This window comes from Pleuronectes platessa, chromosome 9, assembly GCF_947347685.1.
Source record: "Pleuronectes platessa chromosome 9, fPlePla1.1, whole genome shotgun sequence".
Classification (NCBI taxonomy): Eukaryota; Metazoa; Chordata; class Actinopteri; order Pleuronectiformes; family Pleuronectidae; genus Pleuronectes; species Pleuronectes platessa.
In genome coordinates, this window is record NC_070634.1 from 9,026,063 (window position 1) to 9,052,650 (window position 26,588).

General features: G+C 43.3%; 1 protein-coding gene across 1 annotated transcript in view; it reads right to left on the bottom strand.

The window, feature by feature from the left end:
• Positions 1–26,588, bottom strand: part of dab1a (DAB adaptor protein 1a) — a 74,774-nt gene that overhangs the window by 39,661 nt on the left and 8,525 nt on the right. The window contains exon 2 of the mRNA XM_053430651.1: positions 5,428–5,682. Coding sequence (XP_053286626.1) covers positions 5,428–5,497 — 70 coding nt within the window. The 5' untranslated portion in view covers positions 5,498–5,682. The remainder of the gene's footprint in view (positions 1–5,427; positions 5,683–26,588) is intronic.

Here is a 26,588-nt window from a genome sequence, read left to right on the forward strand (position 1 = left end):
TCTATTCACCAAGTGGGATTTAAGTATTATGAACTGCTTTTTGTTGAGCTTATGTCAGGATGTAGAGGCTGAACGTCTCACTGCATCATCTGAGAATAAACACGGTAAACAATCAGTTTGTTCTGTTACACAACTGATCTAAATTAAAGACTAGAATGTAAATCCACTGTCTCTCAGCCTGAGAGAGCAGAACAATCCACCTGCCCAGTTTGACACGTAAACTATAGACCCTCTGTAGGGAGGCAACAGCAGAGCATATGTTCACAAAGCATGCTGTAATTACATTACATGCACTACTTTACATTGGACCGTCAGACGGATTTTCTTGCACAGCGAAAGCGGAGATGCGATTCTAAGATTCCCCAGAGTCGGGTATCCACGGTTCATCATACTTCATTAGGAAGGTAGGCGTTGAGATGAAAAAGTTTTTAGGTGGAGACAAAACTGTCTGCAGCCGCTGGGCTCTTCACAAATGTTAGATTGGCTCAATGTTGTAATTTGACATCCACAGTAAAGTGTTTGTACTGGCAGAGTGTCATCCCCATGCTTTATTGATGACAAAGATTATCCAATTGTGCTTTCTTTTAAAAAAACAAGTTAACAAATGTGCACTCAGGACATCTTTCTGGAATCAACAGCCCCAAAAAAAATCTAAATAGATGGTTCCCAACCTGGGGAGCGGGATCTCTCAAGGGTTTTAATTAGGGATGCACCGATATGGAAATTCTTGGCCGATACCGATACCGATATTTAAAATAACGATCTGGCCGATACCGATATTTGTTTATTTTCTTTTTGTTGTTATTCATTCACCCTTTTGTGCCAGAAAAATAATTAAATCATTATTTAAAAAGCACTATTTAAAAAATGTTCAGCCCTTCATCACTCTTATCTTTTAATGAGCACAAATTGAATCAGATTTATGAAACTATCTTTGATTTAACTAAACTTTATTTAACAGAGACATATTATGCCCATTTTACCGCAAGTTGAAATGGTTCCTTGGGATCTTAATGAAATGACTGTAACATATTTTGGTAAAAATACCACAAGGATTATTTAAAACAGCACCTTTTTACCCTGTCTAAAACAGCCCTGTTAAAGTATCATTATAGAGAACGCTCTTCTCATTCTTTTACGGTAGCAGTGTTGCCCGTTTATTAGATGTGTTACGGCTTCTGTGTGTATGACGTATGTTGTCAATTCCCTTGTTACCTGTGAATGAGAAGGATGAATAGAGCCGATGCACATGAGAATAAAGTATTTAAATAAGTACAGACGCTACGCTCATACTTTTTACACCAAGTTACACTGCGTGAGTCAAGATAACTTAACAAGCCCTCCTCAGTTTGACCTGTTTTTAGTGTCGGGCAGAAATCACATCGCGTCAACACCCACCGTGGCCCTTCGCGATGCTTGTTTTAATTAAACAGTCGGATTCCCCTGGTCCGCACCAGTTCTAAGTCAGCTGCTAGGCGCCAGCCGGAGGGTTCCCCCCGGCCACGAGGAGAGGAGGGCGACGGAGCGACTGCTCCCCCAGCCGCGGCACGTGCCCAGCGGTTTTACCACAAATATGAACATCGGCCAATGATATCGGTGAAAGTCAAGTTTATTACCGATAAGCCGATATCAGTAAACGAGGCGAATATCGGCCGCTACCGATGTTCGGCCGATAAATCGGTGCATCCCTAGTTTTAATAAATGCTCAACTATGGGTTTTTTCCTACATGTATTCAAGAGTGTGGTCTTTCAGTATGAGAGCAGGATTTATTGATTTCATGCTCAGTTTTTCAAATGCTCTAACTCAAAATCCTGTTTGGATTACCTGCACTCCAGCTTCAGCGCTTGTCGTCACGCTCACGCTGCGTCTGTGTGCACAACAAAGGTCAGCTCTCAGACTTCATTCATCATCACGACACCTAGAATTCTATTGGTTGGGGAATTTGGACTGAAGAAGCAGATAGGTCAGACGGTCACAAATCGACGTGAGCGCGAGGAGAGGAGCTGAAGCTGCGGCGCAGGACATATAAGCACAGGGTGAATTTCAGTGTGAGTGCAGGGTCTAAAGTGAGAGCATTTCAAAATCAGAACATGAAAACTGGTCAAAATGGATCAAATCCTGGGTTGAACCACCTACATTAACATTGTAGGCACTGTAACCTAATGGAAAATTATGATTTGCAGGTACACGAGTAGAGGATGTGGCTGGAGAAGGAGGGAGGGTGGTGAGAGAGCGAATGAGAGAGGGATAGAGAGGTGAGGAGAGGTAATCTTTGTGGCTTTATTGAGGATTAATAAAGACCACTATACTTCAAGAATTGAGCCTGACCAAAGCGGAATGGCTAATTTATTGCCAGAGGAAGCAGGAAGCCGCAGTTATTCAGCTGAGGTCATTTAAATGCTAAAAGTCAAAGGTTATCTCTACCTTGTCATGGTAATTCAATAAAAACCTTGTGTTAGAGAAAAAAGGTGCTCTTAAAAAATGACCTCTGAGCTCACAGACGAATCATAATTGTACGGACAAGAAGAAATACCTGCCCTCTGCACTGAGACCTGCAGCAACAACATGATGCATGGATCCAGGAACACTGCATGTGTGATTAATGCGTGACACACGGCAGTCCCACACCCTTTTTATTACAGTCTTCTTCACAGAGGAGCAAAACAAAGGCCTGAGATTAAACAGCTCTCCTTCACATTGACTCATTAGTCTCTCTTATTCCCTCTCTCTCTCTCATCGTGATCAGTCTCTCCTCTGCGTCCCATTCATCTGGGCCAAGGTCGTAGGAGTCAAAGCAGTGGGAGGAGGAAGAGGATGAGGAAGAATGAGAGACTATCCTGCTGAGATTCTCACATCAGCAATGACGTTAAGCTATTAGGTGGATCTTTTTATTTTATTTAAATGCAGCAACTCCAAAGAGACCGAAAGCGGGGGGGGGGGGGGGGGGTTGGAAAGAAACGATAACGTGTGCATGTACCGTACATACATGAAGGTTTCGGGTCAAACACATGAAACACTAAACAAGAGCCTTATCAAAGTTTTTCTGTTCTCAGAGCACAGTCATTGCTTGTGTTTGGTGTATGATTGCATTAGACTTTCATCACCCTGCTGTGTGTGTGTGTCCGTGTGTGTGTCTGCGTGTGAAATGACCCAGATCAGAAGAGACATGACTACTGTGTGTGAGTAGAGCTTGACGAGTCTGTGGTTTTCCAAATTCTACATGATATTATTTCTTAAAAAGGAGTTGCAGATAGGTACGAGGTGTGTGTGTGTGAGTGAGTGTGTGTTCAAGAGCGTCAGAGACAGAAAAGAGAGAGGGATGGAGGGATGGAGAGAGAGAGAAAGATGGGGAAAGGGGGGGAGTGAAACTCAAAACCCTCAAGTCTGAATGCTGAAGGCAGACCATTCATCTTTCCTCTCATATGCTCTTCTGGGCTTTCATCCCAGTCTGTGTGTGTGTGTGTGTGTGTGTGTGTGTGTGTGTGTGTGTGTGTGTGTGTATGCGTGTGTGTGTGTATGCGTGTGTGTGTGTGTGTGCGTGTGTGTCTGCATCTACCCAAATAGGGAGAGCAGTCTGAATGACGAACATGATCTCCATTGCAGCAGAGACAATAATGTTTCTAAATAGGACATGAGAGCGGCATTCAAGCCTTAGACACTGTGTGTGTGTGTGTGTGTCTGTGTGAGCCAGCGCTTGTTTGCAGGGGTCGCACGACACTGTGTGCATCGAGGCATCTGCTGCAGGTGATACTGAGAGTGTGACTGTGTGTATCCGTTTACGTGTCGCTCCCACCGGTGTCCCGAGGTTTTGCTACATCAATCAGATGCTTATTCAGTGAATGCTGGGCGTCGCTCTTGTTATTGGGCAGGTGGCACCGAGCAGCTGGGTAATGGCTGCCAGCCTGGCCCCTGGCAGCACCTCTGCTCTGAGACCACCCAGACCTGTTCTCATACACCTGCTAGCTATATGCCTCTGGAGCTTTTCACACCTGGATCTGTTTGCTTCTCACCAACCGCAACATCCCCGCACCTGTTTGGTAGCAGCCCACTGCACCGTAGTACCCCCACACCCGTTAATTAGCTACGAACAACACCAGCCCTGCATTCTGTCGTTGAACCTAAATCCATCATCAACAGCCAATCGAGATACACTTAACAAAGAGAGGAGGGCAGCTGATGGAGCTGTGTGTGTGAAGAACCATATCTAACCAGGGTACAACATGAGTCAAGAGTGAAATATTGACAGTACTCTCCACAGGGAAACTACATTTTGTTTTTTAATAAAAACATTACCTATACTGACTTGATTGCAGCCTTTCAATTACAATCTAAATAGAATAATGGAACAGAAAATTCTAAGGCCAAGCTCGGACTATACCACTTTCAAAGTCCTGACTCGTTGTGAGCTCACACTACAAGACTGACTGAAGACAGGTGGTCCCGAAGAATATGATCTTTCACCAGGAGAAACCCCGGCCACTATGTTATATACATGTATCATACAACTACTACCAGGCTACTTCAAAATATATGGCACTGTATCATAATGCATGTCCGACTTTAGGATGTATGTAATTAGTAATAAGAATTAATCGTTGGATTAAATAAAAAAATGTATCCTTAAATTGATTGATTTAAGGATACATTAAATTAATTGATCAATTCATCGAAAGAATAATTGTTTGATTAATCGATAAAATCATAATCGATAGGTGAAGCCCTAGTGTGAACGAGACTTAAACTGAAAATGCTGCCTGTGTTTTATGGGGAATCAATTCACAGTACTCAACAGAATACCAATGACAGGTAAGAACCTGGTACTAATAAGGCTGTTTCATTGAGGACATTCTGACCTGTCACAGTAGGAAAAGCAGAGATGTAATAATAAAATCAATGATGGCTGAATTCCACTTTGTAGTTTCAGTGTCACGGCTTACAGGAACACCTGTGCTTTTCCACTATAAGACAGTCTGCTGTGAAAATCTTAAGTGATACAAAGTAATGAAAACATGATACTTTTCTCTTTAAATGTTTCAAACTGTACAACTTGTGTTCACTGTGTTCATCCTATTTACGGGTGAGGTTGTAGATTGTAACCAACAGATGACACCTCTCCTCATCCTCATCCTCCCCTCCCCTCCCTCCCCTTCCAATCATGTAAAACACCTACGGTGGCCTTTAGGTACCACAAAAATGCAAATGACAATTTCTGGAGCCAATATCTGTCGTGGGCTGTAGCAGAAACCTGAAGGTCCAACAAAGTAGACTCCCGACTCTATGCTAACTCAATGATTCCTATAGTTTCAAGTGATGAAACAACAATAAAGACCTGAATACTATATTTCCACTTATATGGAGTAAGAACTACATAATGTTCAGACAGCTTCTGAACTGGCCTGCTGGATAAGAGGTAGCTGTGCTCTTACCTTTCCTTTTGGAGTCCCGTCTGACACTGCTGGGCCTGACCGCTGGCTGTAGCTCTGTCTCTGTTGACATCCTCAGGCTCCAACTGGGCTAGACACCGCTCCGCTGGGATCCGTTGGGCTCAGAGGGTCCAGTTCACAGCGTCAGTGCCGGCTGTGTGTGAGTGGGCGCCGGGTGTGTGTGTGGAGGCCCACAGGCTCATGGGAGAGGGATGGGCTTTAGCCCTGACACAACATCCCACACACACCCACAGTGAGCTGGAGAGAGAGAGAGAGAGGAAGAGAGGGGTTTGCTTTAGTTAGGTTGTGTTTACTGTTGGCAGGCGAAACCGAGCAGGAGTTCTCAGCAGGCATGAAAATGAGCTGGTTTCTGATCAGCAGCCTTGAGTGGATGTTGCCCGTGGTAACAGACGAGGGGGACCTGCACTGCACTTCCTGTCAGTGATTTGTTTCAACAGGAACACAGCCTGAGGAACAACCTGACTTCTCCAGACTACAGTTTACTTCAATAAACGGCTATATTCAAACAGGTTTAAAAACACTGATACTGAGCAACTTCACACTAAATGTTTAGTCTGATTATGTGAAACCATTAATTAAAGGTTGTGCAAGGGACTATCAACTCTGAAGGAAGAACCACTAAGTCTTGGAGGAAGGTGCCTCATTTGTGGGAGAGGAAATACTTGGTAGTGGTGCTCTATTCAAATGACTCTATTCTTGGAATGTTATGAATTGTTTCTCATTAAATTAAGATTTTTTTCATTAAATCAAAACTTAAGTCTCATAATATTAAGACTTTATTCTCAAACTAATACTATTTTAAAAGAAAAATTATTACAAAATACAAAACTAGATTACTATTAGAGAACTATTAATGTGGACATGCCGTATTTAATTGCCATTGCTTTTGTTTAGATTTTGTGTTATTAATGGTTTCACTGCTGCACAAAATTGCAATGGAAAGACCACATGGCATTCAATCAGAATCAGAATCAGAAGTATTTTATTGCCAAGTAGGTTTACACCTACAAATAAGGCATAGCATTCCCCTTGTATTGTCAACACAAGTACTGCATTAGTGTGTTAGACTGAAAGTAGTTTTTGTTTTCACCAGGTCAGTCTGTCTCTCCCTGCACCTGCACTCTCATCCTCAGTTGAGTCTGAGTCCAGACCTCTTGTTGGCTCTCTCCCTCTCCACCAGCTTCATTTTGTTTTTCAAAATAATAAGCTAGTCAGCTGGTGATATGTGGAAAGACCCACAACCTATGGATCCTGCAGGTCAGCCTGCAGGTCAGCAGGTTTGGGTGAGGTTACAAGAAAATATCACAAGTTCAAGCAGGAGTCAAAAAGTGAAAAAGCATTAGGCTCAGCTGTGACTATACTCGTTCACTTTCTCTTTCTGTCACAACTCTCTCTCTCTCTCTTTCAACACACACATGCACACAGTGCAGGGAGCAGGTCTTCTAATGGACAGACTGTCTATATTCTGCAACACCAAACTGTAACTACACACACCACTTTGCACTCATCCACTGTAATTTAATGCAGGGGGAGTTCAGGTTGAGACCAAGTGAACCAGTAAAGAAGAAAACGGACGACTTTCATACGTTCAGCCACGTTAAATTGTAACTTTCCCACTCTCAAACAATGGTTGCATGTGTGACCATCTTGGCTGCAGTAAGAATCCCTGTCCCCCGACTCAGCAATTAACTTAGTGGCTCCATTATTATTACCAGTAGAAAAAATAAAACTAATCTGAGCCTTGGGATGTGTGATAACATGATATATAGTTTGACAATTACGTACTGACAGACATTGAGCTTTGTGAGCGACAATGGAAAGATCAGCAATAGACCAATGTTAAAACAATATTTGTCTTGTTTCTTGATTAATGTGTCAAATTTGTGTGGGTGTGCACTGACATGTAAATTCAATAAATAAATTCAAATTCACAAGTGGTAGTTTCAGTCTCTTCTTTATGTCCCCTCGTGGCACGACAGTAGGATCAATAGTAAATAAATATTAATTTACATTTTCCCGGCTGTAGTTTTATGTCTGCGTCTCCCGCATTTGTCTGCCATAACACTTGGGTGACAATAGTAGAATCCGATTATGACGAAGATTGTTGAACAATGTTGATGAGAGAGAAAGCTTTATGGTCATGATACAGGACGAGGTCATTCCAAACAAGAGAAAGAATCAGACCAGTCAAATCAAGGAGCTTGTACCTCAAAGGTTCAGTGTGCAAAATTTTTAAATGAAATCAATCTGAGAAAATCTGTGATGTTTTCAATAGTGTATAATCATCGAAATTGTACGAATTATTGTTTTCTTTACCCTGAAACACACCCTTTATATTTGAATACTTTATATGTGCATCGGGAGCAGGTCCTCTCTACGGAGGCTGCCACAGGTTCTCTTTCATGTGTGGAAGGGGAGGGGGAGGTGAGGGGTATTCAGCTGCATCGTCCAACATAACCACTAGATATCACTAAATTCTACACATTGCACCTTTAAAGAACATCTACTGCTGGCTCATGGACATGGTTTGGGTATGAAATGTCTGACACTAGTTTTTGAATCATGCGGCTGCAGTCGCCACAACTGATATAAGAGCACAAGATGCACCACTATGGGTGGATGACTTAGCAGACTGTGTATGTCTGTGTGTGTGAGAGAGAGAGAGAGAGAGAGAGAGAGAGAGAGAGAGAGAGAGAGCGCACTTCGGGTTAAAGTTCAGTATCACACCTTTATTCCTGCCTCATATTGCTGCACTTTGTCCCCACAACTGTTATAAACACCAGTAATCTTACAATCTTACTTTTTAAATAATCTGTGGATTCATTGACTCAGCTCTATAAAACCAGGTTATAACTAACTATGATTTCTCTTCAACACTACGGGGTTGGCCACACTTGTTGCCCCTCCCGGCCCCTGTCCAGGGCCTGATGGGCCCCTCTGGCCCCAGCAGTCTGTCCTTTCTTTGCCCATCTGCTGCTACTTTATTCTGAAGTGTTGCCTGGCAGTTACTTCCATAACCTTGCAGCCAAACACTCAGTTCTGCTCTCTAACCCTGTCACATAAATGCATGAGAACACACACACACACACACACACACACACACACACACATTAACATGCACACACAAGTGCAGACAAGCTCTTTTCTTACTCCAAGTTGCTGAAGTACAAAGACAGCAGGAGACAGCTGCAAGTTGACATGCTGCATAATGAATTCAACTAGCTTCTGAGCTGCTCTTCACCTCTCCTTCCACTGTTCGTCCTGACCCCTCTTTCCCTCTCCGTCCTCATCTAAACGTGGCTGAGTGAAGGCTCGAGCAAAAACCAAAGACTGGTGCTTCTTGGGAAAGAGGGAAATCTCTCTTTTTCTCTTACTCCCCCTCTACACGGTGTTTCTGTGTGAATAGGAGGCCCCTGTAAGCCTCGGGCGAGAACAGATGAATTGAGAGGCTTTTAATTTGCTGCAGACAGAAAAGAACAGAGTCCATTTAATTCTGCCAGCAGAGGCCATGTCGGCAAAATGCTGACAATATTCTTTATCTGGTCCAAACACACTGGAAAAGTGTGAGTCACTCCAATTACAGGCATTATCAGCAGCACTGTTCCACCAAATGGATGGAGAGAGAGTGAGTGTGAGGAGAGAGGGGTTAGGTGGAAGAGAAATGGACAGGGTGGAGAGAAAGTGAGGGGTGAGGGAACATAGAGCGGGTGGGTAAAATAATGAGAAAGGGGTAAAAGGGGAAAGGGAAAAAAGCCCACGGAAGTAAAAACAGAACAAAAAGGATGGAGTTTGAGCTGCTTCAGCTGTAACCCTGAACATGTCCCCCTCTATCCCCGTCCTCTTTGTTCTCTGAATTTGTTCTTCTCCTCCTAGCTGCAGCGTCTTTCAGGCAGCATCTGGAGTGTTTAAGAAAGGCAGACTGTTAATCCTTGAAGAGGCAGGCGAGAAACCCCCCTCCCCGTCTTAACCTAGAAAATAACTGCTTTTCTTTCTTACAAGAACACAGATTCAAAGATTTCACTTCTGTGGAGTTGATAATCAAAAATATAGCAAGAAAAAACTGTGAAATTATTCCAGAGGTTAGATTCCATGCTCTGCGAGCACTACTCACATAGTTGTAGAAGCCAACCCAGCCAGCCATGGCAAAAAACGAAAAGCCACCACTTCACCAGTGAAAAGGAGCAAAAGATAAACTGAAACTGAGGCTGAAAATGAAAAATGTGCTACAGCACCACTCTCCAGACGGCTCCAACGCTCCAGACATATGGTTGGTACTCCGGAGACTCCAGGAAAAGTTCTACATCTAAGCTACAGTCCCTGGGGGGGAAGAACAGGCTAATTTCTCCAAAAAGCTGTCCATGTCTAGCTGTATAAATTCCCTGCTTCATATTCCCACACACACACACACACACACACAGACACACAGATAATGTGAAGGGAAGAAGCGTGAGACGCCATCGTGAACACTGTAGTGGCGTTCAGACCTGGAATCAGTAAGTAAGCTAAAAGTAGCAGCGGAGTACGATGTGAACATGGCTTAGTGTGTCTGGATTTAGACATAAATCTGAAGCCGCACCAGAGGAGAGACCGTCTGGGAGAAGGGCACGAGCAGCAAATTGGATGTCCGTAAATGGGGCGCTGCCAACAGGCACGGGTGGGTGATGTGAGGATGTACATGTGTGTGTGTGTGTGTGTGTGTGCGCATGTGTGTGTGTTTTCGTGTTCACTCTATATATACAAACCCAAAAAACAGGATCCTGGCAACAGGAGCTTAATGCCCAGAAATCATCTGCAGTGGAGTCTGCCAGGCAAATGGAAAAAGAAAGAAAGAAAGAAAGGAACGAGAACAGGAGGGAGAAGGGTGGGTGCTGGCTTTCTATCCCTCTCCCCGGGTGCTCTCTCTCTCGCGCCCACTTCCCGCTCTCTCAGGGTAATTGTGTTCTGTCCATCAGGCTCAGAGTTAGATTAGCGGCTGCACTCATTCAGCTCTCCTGCCATCTCAATAATGAATAATCATACAGTCCACCTGTACGCTGCTTTTCTCGCTACCTGTGCTCCGTCCGTCTTCGGCCTCCTCCCCGCTTCTCCTGTGCCCACCTTTGAATCCTGACACCTTATCAGATTTGTTGTTAAATAACCATGACTGCATGTACCAAAGGTTATTCCATGTTACTTTATGACCTGGTTCAAATGTTTAAAGAGTAAATTAAAAAAAAATCACAATCAGACACATTGAAATGTGGTTTTAGGGAGCTATATGTGTTAAATAGACCATCAACAGACATGAGTGCAAATGAGAGAAATGTCAATCAACATCTATTTCATCTGGAAAAAACAAAGGTTTACGCCAACAGCAGAAACTAGGAATATGAATATGCAGATGAAATACTGAGACCCACCGGCTTACCATGTGCAGTAGGTCAAATACAGTGTCCACTCAACTCTGGCAGCCGAAGCAACTCAACAAGAGCAGTGACCAACGAAGAATGAGCCAGAAAAGAAGTGACAAAGTAGTATAAGATTAACTAACAGAGCACCAGACGCACCACTATGGGTGGATGACTTGGCAGACTGTGTATGTCCGTGTTTGTGTGAGAGAGAGAGAGAGAGAGAGAGAGAGAGAGAGAGAGAGGGAGAGAGAGAGAGAGAGAGCGCGCTTGGGGTTAAAGTTCAGTATCACACCTTTATGACTGCCTCATACTGCTGCACTTTGTCCAACACTCAGCCAACAATAACTGAAGGGTTGTGTCATCTTTCCAAATCTCAAACTTAGCAAGAGATTAACATTCAATATTTACTGATAGATATTATACATGGTAATTATGATTGACAATGCAGTGCTGGGAGGCACATATGCACACACGCGAGACAGCTGACGGGCAGCCGAGGTTGGGGATCATCCCTGAAAGGTGACAAAATGAGTGCAAATTCACGAGCATCCCATCTTTTCAAATATACAGTATATAAATGTAATGACATATAGATATCCCAAATGGTTGAAGCTATGTAAGCATTGGTCCTGCAAGGTTGATTTAAAAAAAACATTTTTATAAGTGGTATATAAAAAACGGCCTTTATGTATTTCACCAGAGAACAGTCATGTCAATTACATCTAAGTGTAGTATCACTTTAAATTTGCTGCAACCATCCAGGGCTGTGTGTGATATGGGTGCTGATTTGTAAAGGGAACTGAAAGTTATTTTCCTTAATCGAATGACCACCATGTCAAAGATCACCGACTGATTAATCAATAAAAGCTCTTTTAAGTGAACATTAAACGACTGCTTCACCTGAAACACCCAAAAGCTTTGTGAAAGCAACTGACACCAGCTATTTGCAGAAAAGAATTTAACTTAACATAACCCATCCGATGTCCTGACAGCTGACTGAAGCCTCACTGGGTATTTACTTGACAGTCGTTGGCCACTAGTACTCCTTGAAGTAAAAAAGGTTGGATCACTTTTGAAAGGGTATATTATAAAAATGGGAATGGAGACAGGAGAGCAGCAGCAATTTGGGTCAATGCAGTAATCACCTGCTGAGGGGCATCTCTTGAAATACATATGATCACAGCTCGACACACCATGGTACAGCTAAGGCATGATATACAAGGCCCGTGGTATAAAGAACGGATTTGAAACTGATCTAAATAGAGATTGCATTCCCCAACACCACATTAGCCTCTTGAGATTGAAGCAAGAAAAACAAAAATTGGGATTTCAACAGTGGTTATATCTGTTCCACATATAAACAACGACTCGAGATTGTTACTGCAGCTGTCGGGTGGATAAAGCACCCGCCATTGCACCAGGCCTGGAGGCCTATAAGAACAGCAGTGCAGCTAATTCAGCAGGCAGTAAGCCAGGCCACCAGCCAGCACAACAGCACGCTGCAGGAGGGAAACATGGAAACACAGGGCTCTGAGCCGCTGTAGGTTCTCCACACGGCTCCCTGCCTGCCTGACTGACTACAAGGAACATTCAGCAGAGGCCTCATCAGGAAAAGGTAAACACACTCACAATCGCACACAGACACACACTCGATTTTTCCACCCACAATCTCCCACCAGAAATAGGACACCCCACAAGATGACAGAGTCACGCGCACGTGCAGATCGCAAATTAACACAAAAAAACGTGTGCACGCGCAAACACACACTTACTCCTCAGATTATCTTCACATTACCTATTTACAGACACAGGGCTGTAGATATCAAAGCACAGCACTCTCTTTGGGGAATTCCTCCTTTCACATGTTTTAAGGGGAAGTAGATGAAAATGAATCTCGTTCTCCCTGCACCTCCGCCGTGTGTGTGTGTGTGTGTGTGTGTGTGTGTGTGTGTGTGTGTGTGTGTGTGTGTGTGTGTGTGTGTATCTTCTGCTCTGTTAATGTGCTAAAATGTAAATTTCTCCTGCTCAACAATGTGTGCAAGGCGGTCTTCTTCATTCAGAGAGGAAGCGGCTTATTTGCTGACAGACTATACCTTTATTAACAAACCGCCACTCTGATTCCATTTTTCGGTCTGTCTGTCTGTCTGTCAGTCTGATCTCCTCGCTGTCTGCTTCAACCCCACTCTACTATTCCACTACAGCAGTCTAACACATGTGAGACACGCTTCCTTTTGCTCAGCTCAGGCATTGCATTTAAAGTGAGATCCATGCTTTTATTCATTTACTGCACGTTTTCTCCTTTTCATCTCTAAATATGTAAAACTTCATGTCTTTGCACATCCAGACCTGCTGCATGTTCTTCCTCATTCCCGGCACTCGTGTGCAGGTGGGAGAAGCTCCATCCTCCCCAAGAATGACTTGGTGATTTATGTTTGCTAATGTCAGCAATATGGTAAAGCATTTTCATGATCAACCGAGTATGGCGCTAACACACAACAGACCTCTCGGCTCTTCGGATACCATATACCATTTATTTTCATGGCATCTTTAATTCTATGCATCACCAGTTGGTGAATGAATACATTGTGTACAGGGGGGGATTGGCGGTTTTGATAAAAGACGTTAAACATTTTTTTACAGCTTCACAAGTTGTTTTACAATTTGACCTGTTGCAACCGGTGTGTCCCCAGCAGCTCTGAAGCCAGGGGTTGCTCTTTGCACTGGAAAACCCATCATCACTGGGCTACAGTTCATTGTGCTGCTGGCCTGTTAAAAGTGTCCACTCAAAATGATTTAGATCCCCCGCAGGCCCTCTGGACCCCATCAGCTGGGCCCAAAGTGAGTGATAGATCTGCTACATCTGCGGAGTGGAACCGAAGAGACGAGGATTCTGGAGCAGGGAAATAGAGCCTGAGCCTGTCGGAGCAGAAGACTGAGACTTAATGAGCGGTGAAATCATCAATTATTCAAAACACTTAATCATAGTGTTGCACGATGCTGTTGCCCAAACACATGTGCACACTGGATACACACACACACACACACACACACACACACACACACACACACACACACACACACACACACACACACACAATCCACTTTTCAACCTGTGCTTTAAAAGCAGACCCACACAGATACAGACAGATGGACGAAATGGGAAATAAAGATACAGAGAGTATACTGTTGCTTCACTGTGTCTGTATCATTTCATTCTGATGCAATGAACATTGAATAATCAAGGCTCACAGATATACGCACTGAAGGAGAAACACACGGACACAGTCATCAGAAGAATTTGTATTTGCTTAAACTGTGCTGTGCCAGTGGAGAGTGAAGTCTGACTTTCCCTTTACCCTAACCCAAGGGAAAACAACGCATGACAACAACCTATGCCTGAGCAGTTGTCCTGTTTTATCTATTTACACTGGTCTTGTGTTCTTGTTGACCCTTTTAATGCGGAGAGGTGCGGTTAATTAATTCCTATTCACCAATCATTAGCGACTGACATGATTTTTATTCAACATGGAAGCTGTGGTTCAGGGGAGCTGCTTATGTTTTTCATGATAATCAGATGCTCTTAATTAAGCGTGTTGCTATTTAACAGTTTCTATTTTAATAGATGTAGCTATGTAGGAGTAACATACTCAATCCTGCCAACAAAGTTATGAGGTGTCTGTCCAACTGATCCAAATGCCTTTAGCTCTGTGTCTGATTCACAGATATGGAAACAGGCAACTAGGACAACCCCCCCCCCCCCACAGGACGATCACTGCCAGCCTGTGGATTCAAACCTTTGAACTGGAGCTGTGAGGAATCACTGATAATCAATATATCACATTTCTACTCATTGTCAGAATTAAAGATATCCAACACTCCAGCCCTGAGCTTTGAATTGAACCAGGTCAATTAAAAACAAATCATGTCAGCCATGATATGACAAATCCAGATTAAATAAAGTTTCTTTGTCAAAAACATTATGTACAATTCAGTTCCCTTCATCAGTTTAATCAATTTATTCATAGCTGGGCCCCAGAAAACTAGCTGACTCCTATTACCTTTCATACAAGTGAGAAAAAAACAAGATTAACTGTATCAGCTTTGGTAGATACCCTGAGATGAGGTATCAGAAAAGATATCAGGCGAGAAAGTGTTTCTAGACTCAACAAAAAAAAAAAATTCTCTGAAATCTGCGCACTCATGAAAGTGTGAATCCAAACATACACCTGAGCATAAGCACACAGGGCTCATTTGGAGAGGCTCATGGTAATGTTTGCTTTCTTCTAGGAACAGCACAGTAAAATACCACAGTTTTTCCCAGTCTGAACACATTTCAGCAAGGAACAGCATGACACAGACACAGAGCAGAGGAAGAACTGGATAGCAGAAAAGAGGAGTAGGCAGTGACTAAAAGAAGGGAAGGATGCTTTAGGCTAAACCTTCAACAAAAACAGCCCCAAACCTCCTCACTTGCAAGCCGCTGGCGAGATGAGCAGCTCGCTGCCAGCAACTTGTTCCACAACACACATTTGGAGAAGCCAACGGGTGAGTTTAATCAATGGTGTTCTTGCTCTGTCAGCGTGTCGATCTGTGCTGCAGGGGGAGGAACATGTTCTCCACTTCTGTCCTCTGAGCCCAGTCAGAGTTCAGAGGGAACGTCTAGGTTCAACCTACCCTCTTCAACCTTTGGGAATAAATCCCCAAGGGGGTACGAGTACAACTTCTCCCCAGTCCTAAGCCTGAGCAGCCTCCTGCCACTAGTGGCCATCAGTCAGTCACAGTTCCTGCCTCCTGCCCGTGTGTCTAATTGGCCCGAGCACACTGTCACAGTCGCCTGCCCATCCAGTTAAAACACAGACAGCCAAACAAAATCAATCTTTACTGAGTGTCCGTGTTTAATAAGGCCCTGTTGTTTCTTATGGACTCTGACAATCTGGCAACATGATCAGGCCACACACACAAATACACACACACACACACACACACACAGACACACACGAGGAGTTCAGGAATGACGTTTTGCTTCATTAGAAATGGGCTTTGATCCTCATGAGGTCTACAGGTCCTGACTAGGTCGGTGTTTATGCCGCAAATGGTCCAAAAGAGGTAACAAAATTGAGTATATTAATACACACACAAACACACACACACACATACACTACGACTCTTATCTCACACTGTACTTTGTTTGTTGTCTGACTGATTCAGCTGTCCAACCATCTTTCTTTGAGAAAGGCAGACATGCACACAAGCATACACACACCAAGCACAACAAAGATTGCAGCCTCTGATCAACAGACCCAGAGTGAATCAACGCGTGATTGTCAGACTCAGGGACAGTATTTGCATAATTATCATTTGTGAATTCCAAACTCTTTGAACTTTGCACAAACATTTCCAGCACAAATCACTCCCTCTAACACACACACACACAAACACATGAATGTGTAAAAATGTTTAAAAACTGCATATGCAGTCTGTGCAATTCCCTGAAGGTGAAACTTTCTGCCAGTGCTCGAAATAGACCCTTTTAGCACCCTATGGTCTATTGGACTGTTGGACTGTGTGAACTCTCACTGAGAGTAGAGGGGCTATTGGCATTCAGCTCCCTGTGGGACTCCAAGTCAATACAAACCTATTAAAACTCAGAAAAGCCTTTGTGGCTTTGTATTTGTGTTTGTGAGAGAGAGAGAGAGAGAGAGAGAGAGAGAGAGAGAGAGAGAGACAGAAAAGAGGTGATGTTTTTCCAGCTATACAAAGGCATCTGAATGACGTCACTTGGTGCGGACACACAAGTACACACACAGCCTCAGTCTTTGTGTGCGTGTACGTGTGTGCATGCAAGTGTATCTCTACATGTACAGTGCGTGTATGTAGTGCAGGTAATGATACTGTGCTTAAGTCCCACCCCGTCAGGGCCCAGATTCTCAGTATCATCCATCATTGTGCAGCTGCTAATGATACCAATACATACAACAGCATGGGGGGAAGCTGGACAGAGGAGTGGGTAAACAGGCAGAGCGACAGACAGAGAGGAGGAGAGAGGCACCCAGAGCTGATGATAAAGGGCTTGATGCTTTCTTTTTTGTCTTTAAGGGATAGTTCACCTGGGAATGAAAATTACTCATCGTCTACTCATCACTATGCCAATGGAAGGGTGGGTTGAGTGTTTGAGTCCTCAAAACACTTTAGGAGTCTCAGGGGTAAACAGTGTTGCAGCCAAATCCAATACAATTGATAAAATTGTGACCAAAGCATAGAACCTAATAAAACATGAAATTCTGCGATATATTGCGATTCATGTCCCCAATACTATTCAAAGGCATTACAAAAAATGAGGAAAATAAGACTGCTCAACTCACTTCAAATGTCACATCTAATTCTGTGAACAATATTGTCTTCTACACATTAACTTAAGTGTAAAACTAAGAAAGGGTGGTGCGAAAAACTTTGTCCGTGAACATTCAGGACACAGGACCTTTGTAATTATTTTCTGAATAGTATACCTCTCACATGAACCCTGAGCTCACGGCACATAACTTAAAATTATTTAAATACAATAAAGTAACATAAAGCAAAAATAATAGAGTAACATAAACCTGAGAATAATCATATAAATAAGAGTAACTTAGAGCTTCAATCAAATTGAGAAAAGTAGAGCTAGAGTCCAGTCCAGTTGGCTGCAAGGTCATGAACCAAAATGATAAATTCATTTAGGAATATTGGAATTTTTGTTCAGAAAAAGGAGTTGGTCCACATGCTCAGATGTTAAAGTGCTCCTCTAGGCCGTTACTATATCTCCTGCAGTGGAGAACACCCTTTCAGCAGACACACTATTGCCTGGAATGCTCAGGTATCTTTTAAACTCAGAAACTCTCCTTGTCATGCTTTGCCAGCCAGGGGCTGTTACATATATAATTAAATATTGCAAAAATTGTAAATAAAGAATTAAAAAAAACTTTGTGCTACTGTATCGATATAATTTCATGCGCAAAATATCGCGATACTGAACAGAATCGATTTTGTCCCCACCACTAGTCTTTTCCAACGTGATTTTAGCCTAAATGTCAGTTTATAACTTCCGACAGGGTACATTCAGGAACTGAGTACAAAAAAGTCATCATTTTATGTGTTATCTAAACCTAAGACTATTTAAATCGTACACAAGCTAAACTCTACAATGAAATAAGATTGTAGCATTTTAAATAGTAAATATATTGAAAAACAACTTGATCATAAATTACTACATTTTAATTCTGAAGACCCAAAAAGTATACTCAGTCACTTTTGGCAGAATAAGTATTAAAAAAAAGTTAGTCTAGAGAGCCCGCTGCACTGACACATATTTTTGAATCTGCATTGTGTTCTGAGTGTTATTTGAATAAGATTAGATAAAACGTAGAATTTGCTTGTGCTTAATTTAGTTATTTACGCAGTTTGCTATCTATATTTTGTCACAAACGCGAGTGAGATTCTTACACTGTCCTGAGAGAGCAGGGGGGAAAGTGAGAGGGGCAGCTGGGACTAAAAGAACAACAAGAACTTTAATGTTTACTGTTGTATGTTATGTTTTGTAACATACAACTTGTTAATCCTTGTCATTCCAATTAAGGCAAATGGAATTTGAATTTCCATTTGAGAGGGAGGGGGAGGGGGGGGGCAGGAGAGAGAGCTGGAGGAGAGCAGGCAACAAGCATGAAGAGGGAAGGAAATGTGCTGTCACAGAAGTGAAAAGAGGATCTGTGTGACTGGAATAGGGAATCGGAATCTCCCAGTCCCCCCCCCTCCTTTCTACTCCCATGCACACACAGAAACAAACACTCCACACTGCCCAATGTACGAGCTCCATTGCATCGGTGTGGATTAATATTAAAGGCCAGTGGATGCTCCTTGTTTGACATGACCTCTTAATTTCTCAGGAATAAGACCAGTGTGTGCCTCCAAGATGGTTCTATATCTTCTCTTTATGCCTTTATGGAAACAATTCGTAACATTTACTCTGTTGCTAAATTCGGCTATTTTAATGTCTCACTGACTAAAACAAAAACAAATTTTGAATATGTTTATAAACATCTAATGAAATGTCATGTTAAATGTTCGCAAAAACTAGGTTACGTCAGTCTTTGAGGGAATTAAAATCACTCAATGACCCCCTTTCATTCGGTGATACATGAAAAAACTGGGATAAAATCGCAGTGATTGATGGCAGTTTGCTTCTCAAAGCAAAACAAATGTTCTCTATAAAACTATATGATTATGTAGCTGTACAGAATATTTAAAGGGTTCTTTATGGGCCAAAAACATGGAGTTTGATGACAATACAAAGGGTAAATTTAACAAGAACACACAAACCCTGTGATTAATATTAACCTTTACTGGAATAAGAGAAATTAAATGCTACCAGGTTTAATTTAGCCACATTCATCTTTCTGTATTCAAATTTGTAGTTTCCAGAATACCATTCGCCCGTTTGAAATTCAGCTCGAGCTGTTCAGAGAGTGACTGAGCCTGAAAAGGCTGAAGTGCTTCTCTTTTTTCCTCTTATCTTATTCCAACGACATCGTCTTCTCCACTTCCCGGAGCAGGATGAAGGCCAGCGGGGCTGTGAAATTAGCCTATCAGATGCCTCCACCAGCTTAAGGAGAATTCTGAATGTACTAATAGACAGGAGATTAAGATACGTAGCTGGGGGCACAGCCAGATGTGCACACACATTCATATGCACGCCCTCACACACACACACACAGAATAAAACCTTTTATAGGGAATAAAATGATAATGGTAGATTTCGCGAGCAGAGAGCGCTTTGGTTTCTTTGATGAGGACACAGGTATGAAGAGGATTATTTCTTATGTGAGGACGAACAAGAGAGAAAGATAAAAAAAAAAAAAAATGAGGTGGTAAGAACAGTGTGTGAGGTGTGTGTGTAGTATAATAATATGCAGGAAGCCTAGAGACAGACTCACTAGATTACACAGGCCTTGGTGTGCTCCGGGCAGAGGGTGAGGAAATCCTTCTCCTCTTGCCCCCCTCAGCTCCTCTTCCTCTGCTTCCTCAGTGGAACACAAACAGGTGCAGCCCCCCCGACTCCACACTGCCGTCCTCCCAGTCTCCCCTTCCTCGGTCTCCCTTAACAGGCTGGCCATGAAAAATATCCTTCCTGCCTTCCCTTTGTCTCTCCTCCTCTGCGTTTCCCTCACCGTCTGATAGCTCATCTCTCTTCATTGCTCGGCCTGCCTCCCTCGCAGGGCTCGCCATCTGTGCACTAACAGGTGCGCTGTGTAGGTGAGTGATGTGTTTGTTACCTGTAGCGCTGCCTGCAGCCACAGCCTGCATGGAGGGTAGCTGCCTCGATGTGCCTCCTGACCTACAAGCTACTACCCTGCTCTCTGCTCCTCCTGCTCCTCCTCTGCGTCTCCTTCAGATGGCGACAGAATGAGAAGAACAGGTGATGAGTGGTGTAATAAGTTAGGGAGGCAGAGGTTTGTGTGTGAGACTTTTACCAGCCGTGCTGAGGTGGAGCGTTCATCTTGGTGGAGTTTGGGTAATTAGTCCCACCAGTCTGAGTAGATGTGTGTGTGTGTGTGTGTGTGTGTGTGTGTGTGTGTGTTTGTGTGTGTGTTTGTGTGCGTGTGTGTGAGCGCAGTCTGCAGGCTCCTCTCATCCGTCTCACAGGTGAGTGATTAAATGCTCTGCAACACCTGGAAGTGTTCCTCCTATCCTCCATCCCTCCCTTTTCTGCTTTTATCTTAATTTATAGCTGCACCCCTGAGAACTCCCCTGGCCCAGTCACAACACACTCCACAGGATGGCTACACACACGCACACACACTTTCACACTCTTAGTGAGCCACACCTTACTCTGGAGCCATTTTCAGGCGCGGGGTCTGGAACATTGCCTGGTCCATCTGTTAGTCGTGTAAAGGCTTTTGGGCTTTCAGACACAAGTCCCCATGATGTAAATTGCTGTAATGGTTATATTCAAATATATGCTGTATGTGGTGTCATATCAATACAAATAACAAAAATAGAGTTCCCTGTTCTTTTTTAAAATATATCTTAGTGAGCATCAAATATGTAAGGTATCCACAAAACAGGGAGTCCAAAACACAAAGCTCACGTTTTTGTTGTTTCTTATTCCCATGCCCTTTTGAAACTGGGTAAAATGAAATGAATTATAAAATAATAGTTAAAGTGAAAATTAGAGGTTGCCCGTCTTTTTTAAGCTGCATCCCTTGTGCAGATTTAACCAGCAGACTAGAGCTGGGCGATATGGCCTAAAACAACTAATCGCGATAGATTTTGGCTATATCACGATACACAATATATATCTTGATATTTTGAAATCTCTGTACAAACATTAAAATGTATAAAAGTCTACAGGAAGAGGCTAAGCTTGCACAAGTTAGCATTTCCAATGGTCCGTCCAAGCACCTCATCGGAAGATATCAGTGGACATTTAGGCTTAAAACACGATTTGAATGATCTCGCTTCGAGTCGAATATAAATGTCGGGGCATTCCTTCTGATCATTGAGCACGTGTGGATCATAGAGAAAACTGATGTTTCCACTGATCTTCAACAAAGCCACTGACCGGCTGCTTCACGTGAACAAGCTCTGATCTCACTGTGTAGCTAAGTGAGTGTGGCCTGAGCCTGTGTGTGTAAACTTCAACTCGCTCCCAGCACACACACACACACACACACACACACACACACACACACACACACACACACACACACACACACACACACACACAAGTTTCTACTCTCACTGGAGTGAACACCACTTACGTTTAAGTTTATCATTTGTAAACTGATTTGTTCGGTTCAGCGTTCAAAAAGAATTGGAGCAAACTATCAATAACCGTCTCTGAACTCTCGTCAAGTCGCTAGGATTGTTCACTTTCTTTCGCTCTCTACCTGCTCTCTGAGTCTCTTACTACTACTAAAATACAAATGCAGGCTGGAGACTTTTCTGGATAGGGCGGGGAAGTGAGCAGCGTGACGGCTTAAAACATTCAAGTGACAATTTGTACTCGATGGTCACGATGTAGTCATTTTGTACATCGCATGTGGAACAAGCCACGATACATATTATTTTCGATATATAGCCCACCCTTACAGCAGGCCAGCACCCGACAGGTTGTGGCTCTGAATTTGTCCTAACATGTTGTATGTAAAAAAAATTACAATTCATACCCAGATCAGCAAAGTTAATAAGACATCACCTTACGATTATTGTGGTTTGCAAATAGTAACTTGTTCCCTGATTTTTCTGCAATGCAAAGAATCTCTTCTCAAAACCAAAATTAGCTCATCCACAGTATTTCTTGTTTAATTACCTTTGTCTTGGGGCCGGACAGTATATCGACTTTTATTGATATCATTTCAAATGCCATGCAGGTTGAGACAATGCCATTTATATCGGTATAGTTTGATGTTGCATTACATAATATTTCTTCCATAAAGCCATGGCAGTGTTTGCATCTTTCCTCTCTCACACTCTCTGCACATCTCTCCCCTCTCCCTCTGCATCTGTGCACACACAAGGCTCCACTTATTCACACACACACACACACACACACACACACACACACACAGTGCTTCTACGCAGGGTTTTATCTGTCAAACACCACTCACACACTGGCAGAGCAGCCGTCAGGGACAATTTTGGGTTCAATGTCTTGCTCAAGGACACTTCGGCATGCTGACTGGAGGAGCCAGGTATTGAACCAGCGAACCTCGGGTGACTGGACAACCTGCTCAAATGTCAGAGTCAGAGAATGCCATGAACAGGTTGCATCAAAAAGTGGGATTTGTTATGTACAGTACAGGTACAGGCCTATTCATCTGACTATAACTGAAGGAACTTCAAATGGTCTGTATTTGTATATTCTCAACAGCTCATTTCATTTTCAATAAATAGTTCCCAAGAAAGCTTCATATATGTTACTGCTAATGTGAAAAAACATAATGCAAATGTATATGGGGGCAGGGCAGCATCCACCCAATTTACATTACACACATGCCAGGGTCTGCTCTCTTCGTGTCTTGTTCTACCTTCAAGTTGTTTGTATGAATGTTATGTGCATTAAAAAATTAAAGGGCTTAAAAACCATACACACAGATTTCCAAGCACAGAGCCTACACAGTTATACCTCAATTTTCCCAACCCTTACTATCCTCAAAGGGGATCTGCACCACTGTTCAATTGGTATGTTTGTGTAATGGGTTATTTGTGTGTGAAGTTCTTTTGATGATGCTCAAAAAAAGAGGGCAAGCTGAATTAAAATAGGCCAAGCAATCAGCCCCTACTGCTAGAATATTTACAATGGGCAGTGAAGTAGGTTTATACACATTTTCATTTTATGCAACTTCCTTAAACCACGAAGGAAATGTCTTTGCTGTTAAATATTGATCATAGTCTCTTTAAATAAACTGCTTGTGCTCCGTGCTGCCCTGCCCTAACATGTGCTGCTGTAGCCAAAATGACCACAAGATTAACATGGTGAAATACATTTCTGAGAGAGACTTCTAACACCCTGGATAAACACTGAAAGGGAAGACTGAATGAAAGTGGTTGTGGGAGAGAGCATTGAAAAATCCATTAGGCTGCTGATGAAGATGGGGGTACTGAGGTATGGCCATCGAGCCGTATTTTCTCACTTATACACCAAACCAACCAGAACCAGGTACCCAATCATATTATGAATCAAACACCTTTAGTCACAGTATGAGGTGGCATGTTGTAGAGAAACAATAAGGCTAGCCATAGCACTAACATGTCAGTCATTTAATAAACCTTACAGGCAGCCCCAGCTGCGCCCAGACGGTCATATGGTCTGTTGTATGCGGCTGCTGTGATATGATTACTGTGTGTGTCCCTGAGGGCTGAGATGTGACGGATGTCAGCGGTAATAAATTGCAGAGGTCAATCCACTCTGGTGAAGAGGTCCACTCTCGGGGAAGGCCACCCGACGGACAATGTAGGCTTTAAATATTCCCGTCAGCACAGATTTCCATTCCTCGGGCCTCTGTTTATCAGACGGGGGAATCATTAAGTCGTTCTCTCATGAGAGCTCTGGTCCGAGGCAGCACAACGGGATCACAGCAAGAACTCATTTGAGGGGCGATTTACAGCAAAGGCCGAGGTAAGAGTGGGTTTTCTCCAGGCGAGTAAGCGAGTCTCCAGAGAGGAGAGTGAGACAGTGGACTCATCGCCAGCTTCTAGGACCCATTAGACACCTACACACGCACGAGGGCCCATGCACACGCAAGTGGCAGGTTGAGCTGAGCTGGGCAGTTCACAGCAGCAGGTAGTATGACTAACAACACAGCAGAACTCACTGAGGCACACAACCATTTCTCTCTCTGCAGCTCACTTCCTTCCTTATTCCTCCCTCTGTCACCTTCTTCCCTCCTCTGCCTTTCTGGCACTGTGAAGTAGTTTTTCTCTGAGTTCTCCATTTTGAACACATACCTTTTTTGTCTAAATTAACTTTGTTTTGCACCTGTAGTAATGGCTGCTGTAGCACTTCAAGGCATAAACAGATTTCTTAAAGCACACGCTCCCCATGGAAACATCCATAACACCCACCGGAAAATATGGGAAGGGAAGATAAATGAAGAACACTCTCCAGCACAATCTATTTGACAGTACAGCTGCTATTACCAGCTGCCATAGATGAGTGACTCGATGTGAAGCGGCAAAGTGCAAAAGAAAGCATGTGTGCTTTTTTAAATTACACTCACACATGCATTCTACACACACTGCAGTTCCTTCCTCACATCATTTATTACTGATCACCTCGTGGCACACCACTGTACGAAGGAAAAGTCGGCAACAACCAGTCAAACAGAGAGACTGCTCCTGATTCAAACTGATCACCACAACCTATAACAGAAGGGCCATTGGACAGGCCAGAGATCAGGACAACTTGACGGAGTGCCAGACACTTTGACAAGAAGTCAGGGATCTTAAAGATCAGTTGGGCAGGGAGAGATCCTGTTATCACCAACAAGAGAGGAAACTCCAGCTTTGCCAAGAACTGGATGAGACCAAAGAAACGTTGGCCCAACTGGAAGCCCCAGAAGAAAGCGAAAGCGACGAAGAAACGTGCATCCTGAGAGTTGGGAGGAGGACAACGACCCTGAGACTTTCGGCACCACAGAGATCATCACTCTGACCATAGAGCAGCACCAGGAGGACGACCTCCACAGATGTTTCACAGAGCCGCAGGAAGCTCAGCTTATCAGCCAGCAGAGGTTGGTGGTGCAGCTGCAGGCTGAGAGGAGCAAATACGAGGCTCTCCATGATGAAGTGAAGAGACTAATAGTTTCATACAATGAGATCAGTCAGAGTTATGAAACTGACATCTTCAGAGCAAGCAGTTTGAAAAGACAGCCAAGTATCAGATCCAGACCTTCCAGGCTGTTTAGTTTACAGTCATGTGTTTAACCTAACCTTAACATAAACCCAACCTAGATGAAACACACATTCACACACACCAAATATGGTGGTCCAGTCATCCACATCATATTATCAAATACTTCTGTCGGCTCCAGCGATGGCTATTGGGGGTGTGCGTGATTGAAACCATTAAATCAGTTCACAGTCATTTAATCTTGCACTTCTTGGATCTTGCCTATTCCATTAATCCAGCTTTATGTGCACACACACACACAAACACAGACAATTACGCGCACATACACACACACTGAGTGAGCAATGCCCCATAGCTAAATGGGTGGTCTTTTAACACCACTGCCTCCAAAAATTACTTATCAAACTCATCAGCCCTCATATAGTGCTATGGATAGAGGAGTCATTATCTAGGGGCATATCCAGCTAATTGAAGGCTGCCTATCTTAATGCTCGAAAATAGAATGGGTAAGAGGGTGTGTGTGTGTGTGTGTGTGAGAGAGAGAGAGAGAGAGAGAGAGAGAGAGAGAGAGAGAGAGAGAGAGAGAGAGAGAGAGAGCCATAGGGTGTGTCATAACCTATGTGTAAGGGAACCATCTAAAGCACTATTATCGTGAGAAATTTCAGTCAGTTATATGTCCTCTCATCTTTTAACTGTGCATTTGCCTGTGGGTGTGCGTGCGTGTGCGTGCGTGTGTGTGCGTGTGTGTGTGTGTGTGTGTGTGTGTGTGTGTGTGTGTGTGTGTGTGTGTGTGTGTGTGTGTGTGTGTGTGAGTGAGTGAGCAGTGAGTCAGTCCAGTAGGAGCAGTGAGTCAGTCCAGTAGATGCTCAGTGGAACTCAATCAAGAAGCACAAATGGCAGGTGATTGAATCCTTCATTCATCCATAAAGAAGACCCCTGACTGAGGCTGACCACACACACAGGCACACAAACACACACACACACACACACACACACACACACACACACACACACACTCACGATTGTTGAATCTGTCACATGCTTTCTATCTATATTTAACTGTCTGCTACATTTTACATTAATCAGGTCCAGTGCCTGCTTATGCACTTTAAACGGTATTGTTTATGTTGACACTGCAGTGCGACTCCCTGCTGGATGAGAGGATCCCTGCAGCTCCACAGAGCTTTCAGCCACTTTCACCTCACTGGTTTGACTTGCTGGTTTGACATGATAAAACGGTGACACTTCAAATAAAACCACAGGCCCTAGCTTTTCATTATGTGATTAGTGTGAAGTGGAAGGGTGCTGACAGAACTAGCTGCAGATTCAAACCTATAGTAAGTCAAAGAAAATCGATTATTTGTTGT